Source organism: Triticum dicoccoides, chromosome 5A (genome assembly GCF_002162155.2).
Source record: "Triticum dicoccoides isolate Atlit2015 ecotype Zavitan chromosome 5A, WEW_v2.0, whole genome shotgun sequence".
Classification (NCBI taxonomy): Eukaryota; Viridiplantae; Streptophyta; class Magnoliopsida; order Poales; family Poaceae; genus Triticum; species Triticum dicoccoides.
The window spans coordinates 578938446-578954919 of record NC_041388.1 but is presented as its reverse complement, the minus strand read 5'-3'; the positions used below and the strand labels follow the sequence as shown (position 1 = coordinate 578954919).

General features: G+C 42.4%; 1 protein-coding gene across 1 annotated transcript; it reads right to left on the bottom strand.

Moving 5' to 3' along the window:
• Nucleotides 1-5963: 5963 nt before the first annotated feature.
• Nucleotides 5964-16117, bottom strand: LOC119303010 (serine/threonine-protein phosphatase BSL2 homolog). The gene is made up of 21 exons (XM_037580088.1): nucleotides 15243-16117; nucleotides 14358-14418; nucleotides 14105-14183; nucleotides 13752-13831; nucleotides 13577-13671; nucleotides 13379-13478; nucleotides 12934-13003; nucleotides 12046-12147; nucleotides 11882-11963; nucleotides 10895-11074; nucleotides 9639-9912; nucleotides 9288-9528; nucleotides 8935-9105; nucleotides 8455-8693; nucleotides 7843-7927; nucleotides 7665-7763; nucleotides 7380-7579; nucleotides 7221-7296; nucleotides 6993-7128; nucleotides 6779-6915; nucleotides 5964-6680 (listed from the first exon to the last, which is right to left on the bottom strand). Exons 1-21 carry the CDS (start codon nucleotides 15628-15630, stop codon nucleotides 6594-6596), a joined length of 2982 nt encoding a protein of 993 aa, XP_037435985.1. The 5' UTR covers nucleotides 15631-16117; the 3' UTR covers nucleotides 5964-6593.
• Nucleotides 16118-16474: the final 357 nt, after the last annotated feature.

Here is a 16474-nt window from a genome sequence, read left to right as displayed (position 1 = left end):
TTGAGGATTATCCTCATTGTTGCACAGAAGAATTATGTCCTGGAAGCACCGCTAGGTGCAAGACCCGCTGCAGGAGCAACTTCGGAGGTTATGAACGTCTGGTAGAGCAAAGTTAATGACTACTCGATAGTTCAGAGTGCCATGCTATATGGCTTAGAATCGGGACTTCAAAGACGTTTTGAACATCATGGAGCATATGAGATGTTCCAGGAGTTGAAGTTAATATTTCAAGCAAATGCCCGAGTTGACAGATATGAAGTCTCCAACAAATTCTATAGCTGTAAAATGGAGGAGAATAGTTCTGTCAGTGAACACATACTCAGAATGTCTGGGTACCACAACCACTTGACTCAGCTGGGATTTAATCTTCCTGATGATAGTGTCATTCACAGAGTTCTTCAATCACTGCCACCAAGCTGTAAAGGCTTCGTGATGAACAATAATATGCAAGGTATGGAAAAGACAATTCCCGAGCTCTTCGTAATGCTAAAGGCTGCGGAGGTAGAAATCAAGAAGGAGCATCAAGTGTTGATGGTTAACAAGACCACTATTTTCAAGAAAAAAGGCAAAGGGAAGAAGGGGAACTTCAAGAAGAACAGCAAGCCAGTTGCTGCTCAAGGGAAGAAGCCCAAGTCTGGATCTAAGCCTGAGACTAAGTGCTTCTATTGCAAAGGAACTGGTCACTGGAAGCGGAACTACCCCAAGTATTTGGTGGATAAGAAGGATGGCAAAGTGAAAGGTATATTTGATATACATGTTATTGATGTGTACCTTACTAATGCTCGTAGTAGCGCCTGGGTATTTGATACTGGTTTTGTTGCTCATATTTGCAACTCGAAACAGGGGCTACGGATTAAACGGAGATTGGCTAAGGACGAGGTGACGATGCGTGTGGGAAATGGTTCCAAAGTCGATGTGATCGTCGCTGGCACGCTACCTCTACATCTACTGTCGGGATTAGTTTTAGACCTAAATAATTGTTATTTGGTGCCAGCGTTGAGCATGAACATTATATATGGTTCTTGTTTAATGCGAGACAGTTATTCATTTAGATCGGAGAATAATGGTTGTTCTAGTTATATGAGTAATATCTTTTATGGTCATGCACCCTTGATGAGTGGTCTATTTTTGTTGAATCTCGATTGTAGTGATACACATATTCATAATATTGAAGCCAAAAGATGCAAAGTTAATAATGATAGTGCAACTTATTTGTGGCACTGCCGTTTAGGTCATATTGGTGTAAAGCGCATGAAGAAACTCCATACTGATGGGCTTTTGGAATCACTTGATTATGAATCACTTGATGCTTGCGAACCATTCCTCATGTGCAAGATGACTAAGACTCCTTTCTCTGGAACAATGGAGCGAGCAACTGACTTACTGGAAATAATACATACTAATGTATGCGGTCTGATAAGTGTTGAGGCTCGCGGCGGGTATCGTTATTTTCTAACCTTCACAGATGATTTGAACATATATGGGTATATCTACTTAATGAAACATAAGTCTGAAACATTTGAAAAGTTCAAAGAATTTCAGAGTGAAGTGGAAAATCATCGTAACAAGAAAATAAAGTTTCTACGATCTGATCGTGGAGGTGAATATTTGAGTTATGATTTTAGTCTTCATTTGAAACAATGTGGAATAGTTCCGCAACTCACGCCACCTGGAACACCACAGCGTAATGGTGTGTCCGAACATCATAACCGTACTTTATTAGGTATGGTGCGATCTATGATGTCTCTTACTGATTTACCGCTATTGTTTTGGGGTTATGCTTTTGAGACGACTACATTCACGTTACATAGGGCACCATCTAAATCCGTTGAGACGACACCATATGAACTATGGTTTGGCAAGAAACCTAAGTTGTCGTTTCTTAAAGTTTGGGGCTGTGATGCTTATGTGAAAAAGCTTCAACCTGATAAGCTCGAACCCAAATCGAAGAAATGTGTCTTCATAGGAATGTGACTAATGAGTTAGTTATGGAATGATGCATTATGGAACGAGTAAAGAGACTTGCCGGTAACGAGATTGAACTAGGTATGATGATATCGACGATCAAATATCGGGCAAGTAACATACGGATGACAAAGGGAATGACGTATGTCGTTATGCGGTTTGACCGATAAAGATCTTCGTAGAATATGTAGGAGCCAATATGATCATCCAGGTTCTGCTATTGGTTATTGACCGGAGATGTGTCTCAGTCATGTCTACATAGTTCTCGAACCTGTAGGGTCCGCGCGCTTAACGTTCGATGATGATTTGTATTATGAGTTATGTGATTTGATGACCGAAGTTTGTTGGAGTCCCGGATGAGATCACGGACATGACAAGGAGTCTCTAAATGGTCGAGAGGTAAAGATTCATATATTGGAAGGTTATATTCGGACATCGGAATGGTTCCGAGTGATTCAGATATTTTACCGGAGTACCGAGGAGTTACCGGAACCCCCCGGGAGGAAGTATTGGGCCTATTGGGCCATATTGGAGGAGAGAAGGAAGGCCACGTGGGGAGGCGCGCGCCCCCCCTCTTACCCAAACCGAATTGGACTAGGGGAGGGGGGAGGCCCCCCTCTTTCCTTCTCCCTCTCTCCCCTTTCCCATTTTCCTCTTCGGTGGAAGGAAGGAAGGGGGGTTGAATCCTACTTGGACTAGGAGTCCAAGTAGGACTCCCCCCCATGGCGCGCCCCGCTTGGCCGGCCACCTCCTCCTCCCCCCTCCCCTTTATATACGAAGGCGGGGGCACCCCAAAGGCACAACAGACAATCTCTTAGCCATGTGCGGTGCCCCCCTCCATAGTTTAACACCTCGGTCATATCGTCGTAGTGCTTAGGTGAAGCCCTGCGTCGGTAACTTCATCATCACCGTCGCCATGGCGTCGTGCTGACGAAACTCTCCCTCGTCCTCAACTGGATCAAGAGCTCGAGGGACGTCATCGTGCTAAACGTGTGCTGAACACGAAGGTGTCGTACGTTCGGTACTTGGATCGGTTGGATCGTGAAGACGTTCGACTACATCAACCATGTTACTAAACGCTTCCGCTTTCGGTCTACGAGGGTACGTGGACACACTCTCCCCTCTCGTTGCTATGCATCTCCTAGTTAGATCTTGCGTGATCGTAGGAAATTTTTTGAATTACTACGTTCCCCAATATCCCCTCTGGCCCCCACTTCTGGCTGCCAGTTTCTTTTCCTCCGAAAATAGTTTAGTAAAATTTTCAGCCTTTGCTTCGGAAAGCATTAAGTAAAAGCGGAGCATCACATTAAGCAAGGTGACATAACGTTGATAATATATTGTCTTTACCACCAATTCATCACCAAGACAGCTGCACAACTATCTTTTTTATCATTGATGGCAATAGCACAATACAAGATATTTTTTTCTTTCTGTCATTGAGATACTCCCTCCATTCCATAATGTAGTGCGTATATACTTTTTAGAAAGTCAAACATTGCAAATTTTGACCAAGTTTATAGAGAAAATTATTTATATCCACAATACCAAATATACGAAATATGAAACTACATCTTACAATGAATCTAATGATATATGTTTGGCATTCTAGATGTAAATGTTTTTCTCCACAAACATGGTCAAACTTTGTGAGGTTTGACTTTTCAAAAAATCTATATGCACTACCTTATGGAACGGAGGAAGCATATACTTGCAAGGTTAAACCTAATTAGCGTACACACTCCCTCTTGGAAATCATTAATCTAAACACGACTATTGCAAAGACTAATAGATCAGAGAGCATATATATCTATAAATCATGCAACAAGGAGCTCATATGAATCCAAAAAAAACATATATAAATCTAATCATAAAGTGCTAATTCAACACACGCAACAAACACACCATTAATAACATCAGATGGATCACAATCATATTAGGAAGCTCATGTGATATTTGTTGACGAACAAAGGAGAGAGGATGCCATCTAGATATTGTTATCGACTCATAGTCCAAGGGGGACTACTCACACATGGACATGGTGGCAACACGGGCAATGAAGATGGCTCCGACGATGAATTCCCCCTCCGATGGAGTAACGGGAAAGGCCTCCAGATTGGATCGTCGTGGAACAGGAGGTGACGGTAGCATGAAAAATCCTTAATAAATCTTATGGGAGGTTCCGGGAAAATATAAAGGCGGCAGAAGAAAGAGGTGTTTTAGGGGCGCCCTGTGGGGCCCATGCACCCCCACCTCATTGCCCTGCCCTAGACCGCGAGCCAGGGGCATGTGGGGCCCATAGATACCCCCTCTGCTGGTCTCTAATCCCTTTAGCTCCTCGATTAAACTTCTAGAAATATTTTTCCAAAAAAATCATCCTCGAAAGTGGTGATTTTTTGAAAGTCCAAAATCATGAAAAATAGCAACTGGCACTAGGCACTGAATTAATAGGTTAGTCCAAAAAGTTGGTATAAAACTGTGCCGAAATGATATAAAAGTAGCATGAACATAACTAAAATTATAGATAAGTTTGAGACATCACCCACTGGACTATGAGTTTGTAGAACTGGCTAAGTAGCAATCTCTCCCCTCATTTTTCAATACAAAAATCACATGAGCTTCGTAACATGATTGTGATATATGTTATAATTCTAGCGGTTACTTTTGTTGTGTGATTAATTATTACTTTATGATCAGATTATATGCAGTATTTTATATGTCTTATCGATGCATATTTTCTTCTTCGAATCATTAGTCTAACCCCTTGGTTCAGATGAAATAGTGGGAGTGGTGCACATTAGATGTGGCAAATCTTGGTAAGGGAAGTACCTCGGTGACAGTAAGAGAAAAAAAAGCTTATAATTGTATTTGGGCCACTAAGGATAATAATATTGTTGACCCGTTGTCTCGGTTATGAGCTAGAGGTGAGGGGGATATATTGTTAATTATATGTCATGTTCCTTAATGCAATGCTCTATTTTATTAGATAGGACCTGATATGCGGAGGGATCCCGGTTGAATGGTGTAGTAGCTATAGAAGTTTGCAGACAGACGTTGGTCAATAGATTCATCGACGTATTGTCTATATAATATCATGGCACCAGATTTATTATTTGTCATACACATACCTATGCTTATATTTTTGTGCTGTTGTTATTGGGAGAGATATACTACTAGTGAACCTATGAACCCAAGTCCAATTTTCCACATAAAAACAAACCACTACCAGTATACAAGAAAAACATGCGTCCGTGAAAAAGGGGCCAGATGAAAAAAAAAGTGATAGGAACACATCCATAACGAAAAATGCCATATTGTCACACATGTGCTCACGCTTTAGGGGGGTGATGAAAATACATGACAATGTCTCAGAAATTAGTCCTAGAAGGGCACCCACACCCCGCTCAAACACTTGTATATGATATTCTTTGGACAACCTATGGCAAGATTATTCATGACAGAAGTGAGAGTGATGTTTTTTACCCGATTTCTCGGGTCAGTCGCACCTACGCTGTGTAGCTTCAGCCTTCTAGGGCCTAGATATGTGAACCTCTCAGTACAGGAGCCAAATGTTGCATACTTGGCGTGATCATGATAGACTCGCATGTATACGATTGGAGTCAACTTCGTAACAAGCTGGGGCCCATATGGCATCCTCTTAGTACATGAGCCAAGTGTCGTGTACTTGGCGCAGTCACTGGAGACCCGTATGTACACAAGTGAGAATGGTTCTCAAGTGTAAACCCATCAAATGGTGCGTACTTGACGCAGTCATTGAAGACTCGTATGTATACATGACGGACATAAGACCTCGTAACCTGTTGGGTCCACATAGCAGCCGCCTCTCAATACATGAACCAAATTCTCCAGCACGGTGCTCAGGGTAGCAGATTCCCATTCCAGATCACCACAACAAGCATTCAGTAAAAGGTACTCCCTCCGTAAACTAATACAAGAGCGTTTAGATCACTATTATAGAGGGAGTTTTCCGTACACATCCAAAACAACGAAGTAACACCCTTTTTGCCTCCAATAAATCAAATCACGACCTCCGTTCAACGGCCAAAACTTCAAACACAAAAATTGTACACATCAGCGGCAGGCTGAAATTACAGTGGGCATGCCGGGACAAAAGTAGCAGGCAGAGCTATTATACACGACTAGACCACGATCCAGTCCCTGTGGCAACTCAACAACACCTTTGCAAAATCAGAACCCTAGACCCCCACCCCCAAAAGGGAACAGAAAGAATACCTAGTACAATAACACTATTTCCTTTTGCCATTCCAATTGGAAGCAAAAAAACACATACACCCCATTATATCCACCGGCAAGCTGGGTATATACAAGTGAAGCCTCAGCGGCTCTTCAGAGAACCTCTGAGTTGATATGCCATACTTCTCATGCTAGGGAAACAGCTTGGAGAGCTCGTAATTAGCGCTGACCTAGATGAAGTTATATTCCTCATCTTTGTAGTAACTTCCACTTTCTTGTAGATGATTCTATTTTGGCATGGCTGTGAGCTAAAACCAGTCTCTCAAACATAAATCATTTTCTTGTGCAGAGAAGGGGCAAGATTCCGCTGAGTAAGACTTCAGATGGATCATATTAACCAATGTCTGATGAAGCTACTATATCCAGGCAAGAGCACCTCGATCATTTGCCACTGCTTGGGGACGGCCCCTGGTTGGAGTTGCTGGCCTATTTGCATTCAGCTCCTGAATGCCATTTAATGTATAACATAGTCAACACATGGACCAAAGCAATCTGGCTAGTTCAAATAAAGAAATGTCTTTCCAACAAAATAGTGTTTTACCTGCATCCATGTATCTTCGATCTGATCTGGTGAGGTCTCAGGTGATGTGATTGCAGGAGGCAAAGGATGAATTAGTTTTGGAACAACTACAAGATCTCTACCCAAAACTAAGATTGCACCAGCATTGTTTGCAGTACCTGTGTACATACCATGCAAATCTATCACAAACTGAGCCAAGAGAGTGAGACCAAATATTGTTAAATCATATTCTCACCGCAATAATTTGTTGCTGAGAAAAGAGTGATCAGGTGGCCTTGAGCAAAGCGCTCAAAGCCATCCATCACGCACTCATGTGCTCGTACAATTAATTGAAGGTCGTTGTTGTTACAGAACTCCATTACACGATCAGGCTGTGTCAACAACACGTGTTAGCTTCAGAAATCAAAGGGGACAAAGGAAAGGGGAGATGAATTCATCAATATAAGGAATAGGGAGTACTAACCCCAAATGTAACAAGACCAGGCCCCCGAGCATTTGGTCTTAATCCTTCAACGCTGTCATTTTCTGTTGGATCAGACCTGTAAGCATCCCAGCAAGATCATGGATCAACAAAACACTCCGGCTAAGGGTAAATATTAGTGTAAGTTGTTGAAATGCTGACCATAGAAGATCCATGAGGACAACCGAGCCTGCTTCCATGGTAATTGGTCTCTGAAGATTCTCGATCTGTTCTACATGGTTGATTGAGCGACCGATGCCACCATGCATACAGATAATTTTCTTTTCTATGAGTGCAGCCAAAGGAAGCCAGTTAAATAGCCTATTCATACGATGCCATGTCCAGATGCCATCTCTTTCGCCCTATATTTTCAGCAAAGAACACACACATGTAAGAAAAGATAAAAGGTGATATTGGACGAAATACAGTATACAAAGAAAAAGTTACCATTCGCTCTATACACTCTATTCGGAAGCCAAATAAAGCGTTAATGTCAGCGGCCTCATGATTTCCACGAATTAAATGTACGTTTTGCGGATATTCAACCTGAAATGTACAATTGTTTAGATATTACAATTTAAATAAACGGCATAGAAGAACAGGTCTAAAAGTTGCTGATTACTACCTTCAAAGCAAGAAGAAGGGACATAGTTTCTAAACTGTGCTGCCCACGATCCACATAATCACCCAAGAAAAGATAATCAATGTACCTGCAGGTTAAGACAAGACAATAAGCGAGCTGAAGATGACTAAACTACCCCCTCCAAAATATCATCTCTAAACTACTACTCCCTCCGTTCCAAAATAGATGACTCAACTTTGTACTAAAGTTAGTACAAAGTTGAGTCATCTATTTTGGAACGGAGGGAGTATATTCAAGGGACAGCGATATTTATTAGAGACAACGAACAGGGAACAAAACTAATTCTAAATCAGGGTTGAAGTTCTAGAGATTAGTACACTAAAAAAATATCAGATATGGTGTTTCCGAAAAAATACCCCCTCCGTCCCAAAAAGCTTGTCTTACATTTGTCTAGATACAGATGTATCTAGACACGTTTTAGTGTTAGATACATCTGTATCTAGACAAATCTAAGACAAGCTTTATGAGAGAGAGGTAATATTAGATATGGCATCAAAATTTCTCTTGGTGTTTGGCATATTGAAAAGCACCATAGCTATTAGCAAAAAGAATTAAGAAAAGTGACATCTTTATCACTCAAAAGCAAGAACTTACGCGATGTCTCCAGCCGTTGAAGGAGAACCATACTCATCAAACAATCGCATAAGGTCACCAAATTGACCATGTAAATCACCAAATATTTTAATGGGAGCTTTAAGTTGCAAAACACTTGGTTCACTTGAAAATATTCTCTCAGCACTATCACACAGATCTGCAATCTCATTGCAGTCCAAGAAGAACTGCCTTCGCACGGGAGGCTTCCAGCCGCGAGGTTTCAACAGAGATGCAATCACCTGGATATGTATAGCAGCAAACAGAACACGAAGTGAATATACAGATGACATGAAGAACGGTAAGTATCACAGCCAATGCCTACATTGAGAACTAAAACTTCTACATCACCAAGGCTCATTACCATAGCAAATAAGCTACCAGATATTTATTTGTTTTTGTACATAGATGCCTAGCTTTAGACCAGAGAACACACATTAGCTTTGATTCAAATGTGGCCATATTTTGGATATGAAACGGTACCTTTTTAGGAATACTATTAATGGACATCTGGCGGTCAAGCAACTTCCTTGCAGCAGTTGCATTCTCAGGTGTGCCATAGCTGACCCTTCTTCCTTCGTTTTCAAACTGGTCAATCGAAAGCTGTCTGACCATGCCACCTAAGGCACCTCCAGTTTCCGCAGCCACTACCACCTGTCAGAAGAAAAAAAAGAGCATGTCATCTGACGTGATGCAAAAGTGGCTTTAGCTACACGGGTAACAAGCACTGCCAAATGTATCAGTGCACTGACCTGATATAAAATAAACTGCCAAATAAAACAAATGGACTACAAATGATACAACAAAATGCAACATATGGCCTATTCAGTACTCACAGCTCTGTGGTGCAACCGAACACCAGGTGGAGGTGTCATGTTATTTGAAAGTGCAGTGTCTGGTTTAATGAGGCTTGAATGTTTGTTGCTTGATGAAGAATCTGGAGACTGCTCCTTGTCAGACAACTCTTCTGCCTCACCATTAACCTGCCTAGCCTTTACAGCAGCTAAAGTAGCACTAATTGCCTCTGCCTCTGCTGCTGATGCTTCGACCAAGTAATCAACACCTTTACTTGATCTCCTGTGATGTAATTAATTTTGAACAAAAAAATCAAAATAATAATTTGGAAACAAATGCCAACTTGCTAATGAAAGATCACAGAACACACTCATGAAACAAATGGAGTGTACCTCTGTCCCTGCGGCACGGCATTCTCAGGGCTAATATCAGTATATATGTCCCCATTAAGAGGAGGAGCAACTGGTGTTCCAAGAACTACAGATCCATCTGGAGCTGATTCTGAAGCTGCCTGTTTTGTACGTTCATCATTGTAAGCATATCTTCCAGGTGCCTTTCCAGCTTGTGTGTCAGTAGCTGCTGAACTTGCCGCTGCGTGATTAGCAGCAGTTGTCGTTTCTGCGGCAGCAAGATCTTCAGCCACAAGAAGATCATCTAGCAATACACCTACATTGGTAGTCCTAAGATGTTAGCACAAAATAGGTAAATGTGATAGCATTAAACATTACGAAATAAAAGTAAAAATACAGACAATTATTCTGAACAGGCAAATATGAATGTACTTTAAACAACTGAAAACTATATAAATTATTCTACATTATTGAAGATATTTTTAAGTGCTTCAGACAAAAGAATGAAGGAGTATGACAACAGTACTAATGTGAACTATCAACAAAATTAACCTCAGACCCCAAAGAATGTGTACGACAGAAAGAGTGTAGTGGCCAGTCATTCCTAATGTGCTCAGGATAGAACTAATGGACTGGTAGTGTATGTCCCATTAAATGATAGTAAATGAGACAAAAATGACATAGCAAGAGGAATCAAAATGAATGGCAACTTATTTAGACATTACATCTGGGGACAACCAGTCCACGGCATCTGTTAACCATACAATGAATTTGATAACTAGCAGGGGCGGATGCTAATATCGTAAACGTCATTCACATACATAGAACATACAATCATCCTACAAGTACCAAACAACCAAGGTGTGAACAATATACATTTGTAAGTTAAGTAATTGTCCGTCATGGAGTACCACGTGATGGACCTTTAGTAAGTTCATACATGTCAGAGAACACTAATTTTATTTGATCAGGGTGAATTGAAAATAATATATGGCATTTCATCTAAGCAAAAACATAGGTTGTGAGGTCACGTGCTCACAAATCAAATATTAGTATGAAACAAGTAGACTCTGAATGTGTAAAGTGATGGCACCAGCAAAGTCAAAGCTCAGCACACATGCACGAAATGCAATGTGGGGATAAATGGATAGGTCTTGGTTGATTTGCAATATATAGAATTATTAATGATAGCAAACAAGTTTACCTAGCAAGTAGCAAAAGTGGGGAGCTTTGGGAGATCAGATTCATGGAACTGCATGAAAGAAAATGCATGTTTCTGTGCACAATTATCAGCTTACCTCCCCGTAAACCTCCATAAAGGAATATTAAGTCGCCAACAGCAGCTGCTGCATGCCTACACCGTCGCATAAGTTCAACAGCAGCATCACCTCCTGCTGCATCCGCACTATATCTTCCTGTCCTGGGAGTTGTGACAACTGACTTCGTGTCGCACCAAACTCCAGCAGCCGTGTCCAGCACTGGAATCAGGTAGAATGGTACGAAGTTATATGAAAATTGCAGGAGTCTCATCATAATTTTTGTACATGGCTAAAGTAATTAACTTTGATGCTGATATAACTTTAAATGACCAAAGATAAATTCAGTGCTAGGCTGCTAGGAAAAGAGGCAGAAAAATTGTGCTAGGCTGCTAGGAAAAGAGGCAGAAAAATTGGCTCATATCAGCAACCATGGGTGACAAGAGTGAACTACAGGAATGTTTTGCTATTCAAACATCTTACAGAGATTGACATAATTAGCAAGTGATGTTTAAGTTATGATTTGCAAAATTATAATACTGAAAGTACTGGAGTTTTCAAGTACTTACAATAGTTCAGGTCTTCTTTAGACAACTAGTCAATGTGTACGTGCAATGCACGTTAATTTGGAAGTATATTAAGTGCATGCGGATATTAAGTAGGATATTATTTGCGCGTTATTATGTGATTAGCACTATAATTGGTATGAAATTAACTGCACGCTAAACGTGTTGAGCGCTCGACATTAAAGCAGTCTAGGTCGTTGGATTAATATGATTTGATGGCCGAGATTAATTGGATCTACCCCTTTGGGTCTTTTTATATTGGTATAGATGAATACTAGAAATCCACAAAAGGATCTTTAACATTTTACATGCTAACATTCAGACAAACTAAAAGAGACCGACTTCCTATAGATTCTGCCAGTCATCAGCACAAACTATGAGGTCAGAATGAATGGTTTCATACCCAGATTGTTAAACTGATATTGAAAAACAAAGGTAATTTCAAAATTTTCAAAATTGGAACCTGCAACACTTGAGGAGTCCTCTACCATCCGACCACCTCCAAGAGCACCTCCTGACACATGAAGACGTGCATTCACGAAAACCTAAACACAAGAACAGGCATTAGACACACACACCACGCTGGATAACATTTTTATTAAGAAAAAATAGGGATGAATGTCTTACAGCTGCATGTTGGTATCTTGGTGACGGAGAGACACCAGGGGCTATTGCCCACTCCCAGCGCCCATCTCTATGTTTCGCGAGACCATATGCACTTGATAGTGGCTGATAGTTTAACAAGGAGGGTACATTCTTAAGAATATGAGCTATATGGGATCTAAGATCTATTCATCACTCCTAATACTGATATTAAAGACACAGAAGCGGTGCAACAGAAATATGTGCTACTTTTACTAATCAAGTGTAATTAGACATCTGGAAATTCAGGCCATTACTTCACGGTAATTGTATCACTTGCATCATTTGAGCAATAAAAATGTCTTCTTTGCCTTGCAAGGAATAGATAGCTAGCCAACAGAAAATAATGCTCTCATGACAGCTGCTACTCGGCAGATGGATGTTACTCATATATGCATTAACTACTTGCCACCCATAACCATGATCACTTCGAGGTGGCATAATTAACATAGTAACAAAGAAAATTCCACATCATGGAAAGCACCAGCTGCCTCACTAGAAACGCTCAAAATGCCCAATTATTTAATTCCATGTTTCCTTTTCATTTAGTTATATAAACTTAGCTACAGCAAGAGGTTCAAACATACTACTACTTCCATTGCAAAATAGATATAGTCCTAGAAAACTTGCAGTCATATGTAACTTTCGCTATTCGTGATTCTATATATGAAGATTGCTGAGATTGGTAAAACAAGAATAATATTATTACATTTGTCACAAAAAATCGCAATTCCAATTCTATTTTAAATTTAATTATACATTCACATAAAAAGACTATCAAAATTGCATCAATTAGACCATCATACCATGTTTAAAATGTTGTGTATTTTGGAACAGAGGATTATATGATTATGTCAGAATTGTTTCACTTACCACACTATTACCATCCCTCCCACCGCAGAGTAAAAGTAGACCATCAGATCGTGCACTGGCAGTGGCATACCTGAAGAACAATACCACGTGTATGTTTAGTGAAAGAAAATAAAAACCAGTTCTACTTCCAGTAAAATAATATAAAAGAATATGACCTAAATGCAGAAGTTGGATCACAACAAACTGAATGGGCAATAGGGTTGTTAACTTTGCCACATCATGCTACTCTGTACCATTACCATACAAAATAAATAGCAGCAAAATATTAATTAAAGATAGCTTAACAATGGAGTAAAGTTGTACAAGATGGTAATTTAGAAGCAACATAGGTGTATTGTCAGGAAAAGTTATAATATGTCAAGCCACTGTCACTAATACATTATTTGTAGCTCACCAATGTACTTTACCACATGAAGCATTTTTCATTTCTGTTAGCCACACTTACATGCATGGTGGTGGTCCTTCACCTTCTGGTTCAAGTTTCCTCCATTCATATGGCTTAGCAGCCGTATCAAGAGCCCATACATCCGCCAGAGGCCGCTTCCCTAAGCAAATGAAAACCGCCCAAGTACCAACACCATTCAGGGAAATACTAGGAATATTTATCTCAATCTTGACAAATATTTAAGGAGCAATTGCCTACCATCATTTCCACCTATTGTCAACAAGAACCTCTGTCCAACCAAGGCCATCACATGTCCATATCGTGGACCTGGACCAGGTCCTTGAACCACCACTCTATAAAGAGTATACCACCCTCAGGAGAGATAATGAAGAAATAAAACTCTCAAATCAAATTAGTGAAGAAGAATAATCACCTGTGCCATCGTGGTCTCTGTTGTGTAAGATCTAGAACATGAAGGTCCTCCGCAGATAAACCAGCTGGGCCAATTCCACCCTGGATGGCAAGAAATGATGAAAGAAAGACGAGATATTTAATGGTTTACCTCCATAAAGACTTGTAAGCAATAAAGAGAACCCCTTACAAAATGAAGCCCATGGTTTTAAACAATTATGATATTGCAGTTACCTTGGTTAGATTAGCTTGGGAATAGTGGAGGGTTGTGGGTGTTTTAAACGGTAAAAACAAGTACTAATAGCAGACTAGTTATCTCGAACAATCCAGTCTGGTCACTAAATTGACACGCCATTAGTAAAAAAAAACATATACCTGAATGACAACCATGGTTCCAACCGCGGTTGCTACATGTGCAGCTCTTGGTGAAGGAGGCTCACCAAGTGGAGTAAGCCTGACAAAGTAGTATTGTGATCAGGTTAGCTGATTTTTTGAGTGCTAAAAATCGAACTATCATGGTACCCTAGAAGAGAAGAGTTGTGAAGACTTTACTGAAGTAGCAGCCCAAGTATGAGATGTTGAAAAAGAGAAAGAAAAAGAGCAGGAAACCATTTATAGAATACCCTACCTGCTCCACTTATTTGATAATACATCGTAACAGTGGACATCTGCTGTGGCACCGGCAAGACCTGCGACCAAGGAGACCGTTGAGATAGTCGCCTATGTATTTGACTGGAATAAGATGAGAATTTGCTCGCCAGATAAGATCATCTACTTTTGCATTGCAGAGAATGATTTGGACACTGGAACAACTAAACTTGTATTTTAAGATTCAAATGATTCTTCCCAAAAGATTACACAAGTTGGCACTCAAAAGAGAAAGCCACTAACTTCATGTCAGTGACAGATCTTGAAGAAGTTTCATTACGCTCCTATTTTGCTTAGATAAAAAAAAATGGTTCCGCCTGCTATCTTCATAGAATAGGCACAACTAGAGATAGCACATGATTGGAGACAGTAGAATGTTCCTGCAAACCAACCAGCCAACTATAATCCTATAAACATTTGGCAACTTTATATGGTAGAGTTGAAAGAAAAATTGTCCACGGGATAGGGGATTATTCAGAAAGTTGTTTTACTACTCAATTTTAGTGCTACCTGAAACGGCATTGAGCATTCTAGTGCAGGGAATCAATTTGGTATTAAAAACCTACCAACCAGCAGTAACTATATCCAGCATTTGAGTTGAGCAAATCCAATTCATCAAAATAGCTCGAATCTAATTCCTGAATAGAAGTAATAGCTGAATTTCAGCATATTTCAGCTTTCTAGACCCACTCAAAATTAGCTTTCAGGCCGACTTCACCCACAAAATAGCATGACTTCTCGGTGAATGGCCTGAAGCCCGGAATTCATTTTCATTTCAAACTGAAATCTCAAAGTCTGTAAACCAGACACTGTTCGACAGTGGGAGACCATTAGAAATGACAAGGCACGGGATAAAAGGCATTACGGATCCCAGCGCTGCCAGCTGAGGAGGGAGGCGTTGCAGAGTTGCCCTCTAGCGCGGTTGCGCCGCCGAAGAGGATGAGCCGCGGCCCGACGTAGCCGGGCGAGCCCTCCTCCCCGACAGCCGGCACTGCCGTGAGCGTGTGGCCGCAGCGGCACCCCGGGCCGTCCTCCTTCTTGTCGATCACCGCGTTCACCGCGGTGTACCCTGGCGCCGGCCTCGGCCCCGATCCTGCCACGGCCGGAGAGGCCGGAGCCGCCGTGGGCGTCCCGGGCGTCGACGGGGCGGACGAGGAGGAGGTCTCGCTCCCGGAGCCTCGGCCCAGCGCGGCGGCGGTGGTCGCGTCGGAGTCGGAGTCCGACTCCGTCGTCATGCGCGAGTCCACGTCCATGGCCGCCTAGCCTCGTCCCGCTAGGGTTGGCCGGCGGGGCCCGAGATCCCCCGACGCGCCGGCCTAGGAGGCGCGGGCCCGGCCGCCAGCGCCAGAGCCGTGAGCCGGGCGGCCGGCGGAACCCTAGATTCCCCCGCCCGGCGCGATTTGTCGGGTCCCGCTTGTCCGGCCTGCCGCGATGCGATCGCGAGGGAGCGCGTGGGGAGGGAGGTGGAGGAAGGGATGGGGGAGGGAGAGCGCGCGCGCGCGCGGCCCGAGGCGGTGCCTCCGGGAGATTTGGGGCGAGAGTGGGAATTCGGGAGGCCGGCCGGGCGGTGCGCGCGGCGCGGGGGTGGGATGGAACGGGGAATTCGGGGTGTCCCTGGGGGGCGGGGTGCAAATCTGGGGGTGGCCGCTTTGGTTTTGGTTGGAGCGGAGGAGACGAACGGGGGGACGGAGACGGGGGAGAGACCAAGGACGGACGATCGAGGTGGAGGAGAGAGAGAAGGGTGGGGGAACGGGACGACGAAGGGGGGGATGGAGAAATGGAGCATTTTTGGTGCCACTCGGTGCGGTTTTCCCGTTCTGGCCTCCTTCCTGGCTGGCTCTGCCTCTGCCTTTGCTTTGCCCGCTCTGCTCTGAACTGCAGCTCGCAGCATGACTTTTTAAGCATTTCTAACCGAATCCATTTCCTGCTTGTGCGTGGGACAGACCAGACAATGCCCGGACACAAGAGTGTTCTTTAAACAGACTAGGCCATCTCGAGCCATAGATTGGATCCACCTCAAATGCCTCCAAATTGTCTAAATCGACCCCCTTTCCGTGCTAGCCCTTCCTTTTTCGCATTTGCGCCGCTGCCTTCCTC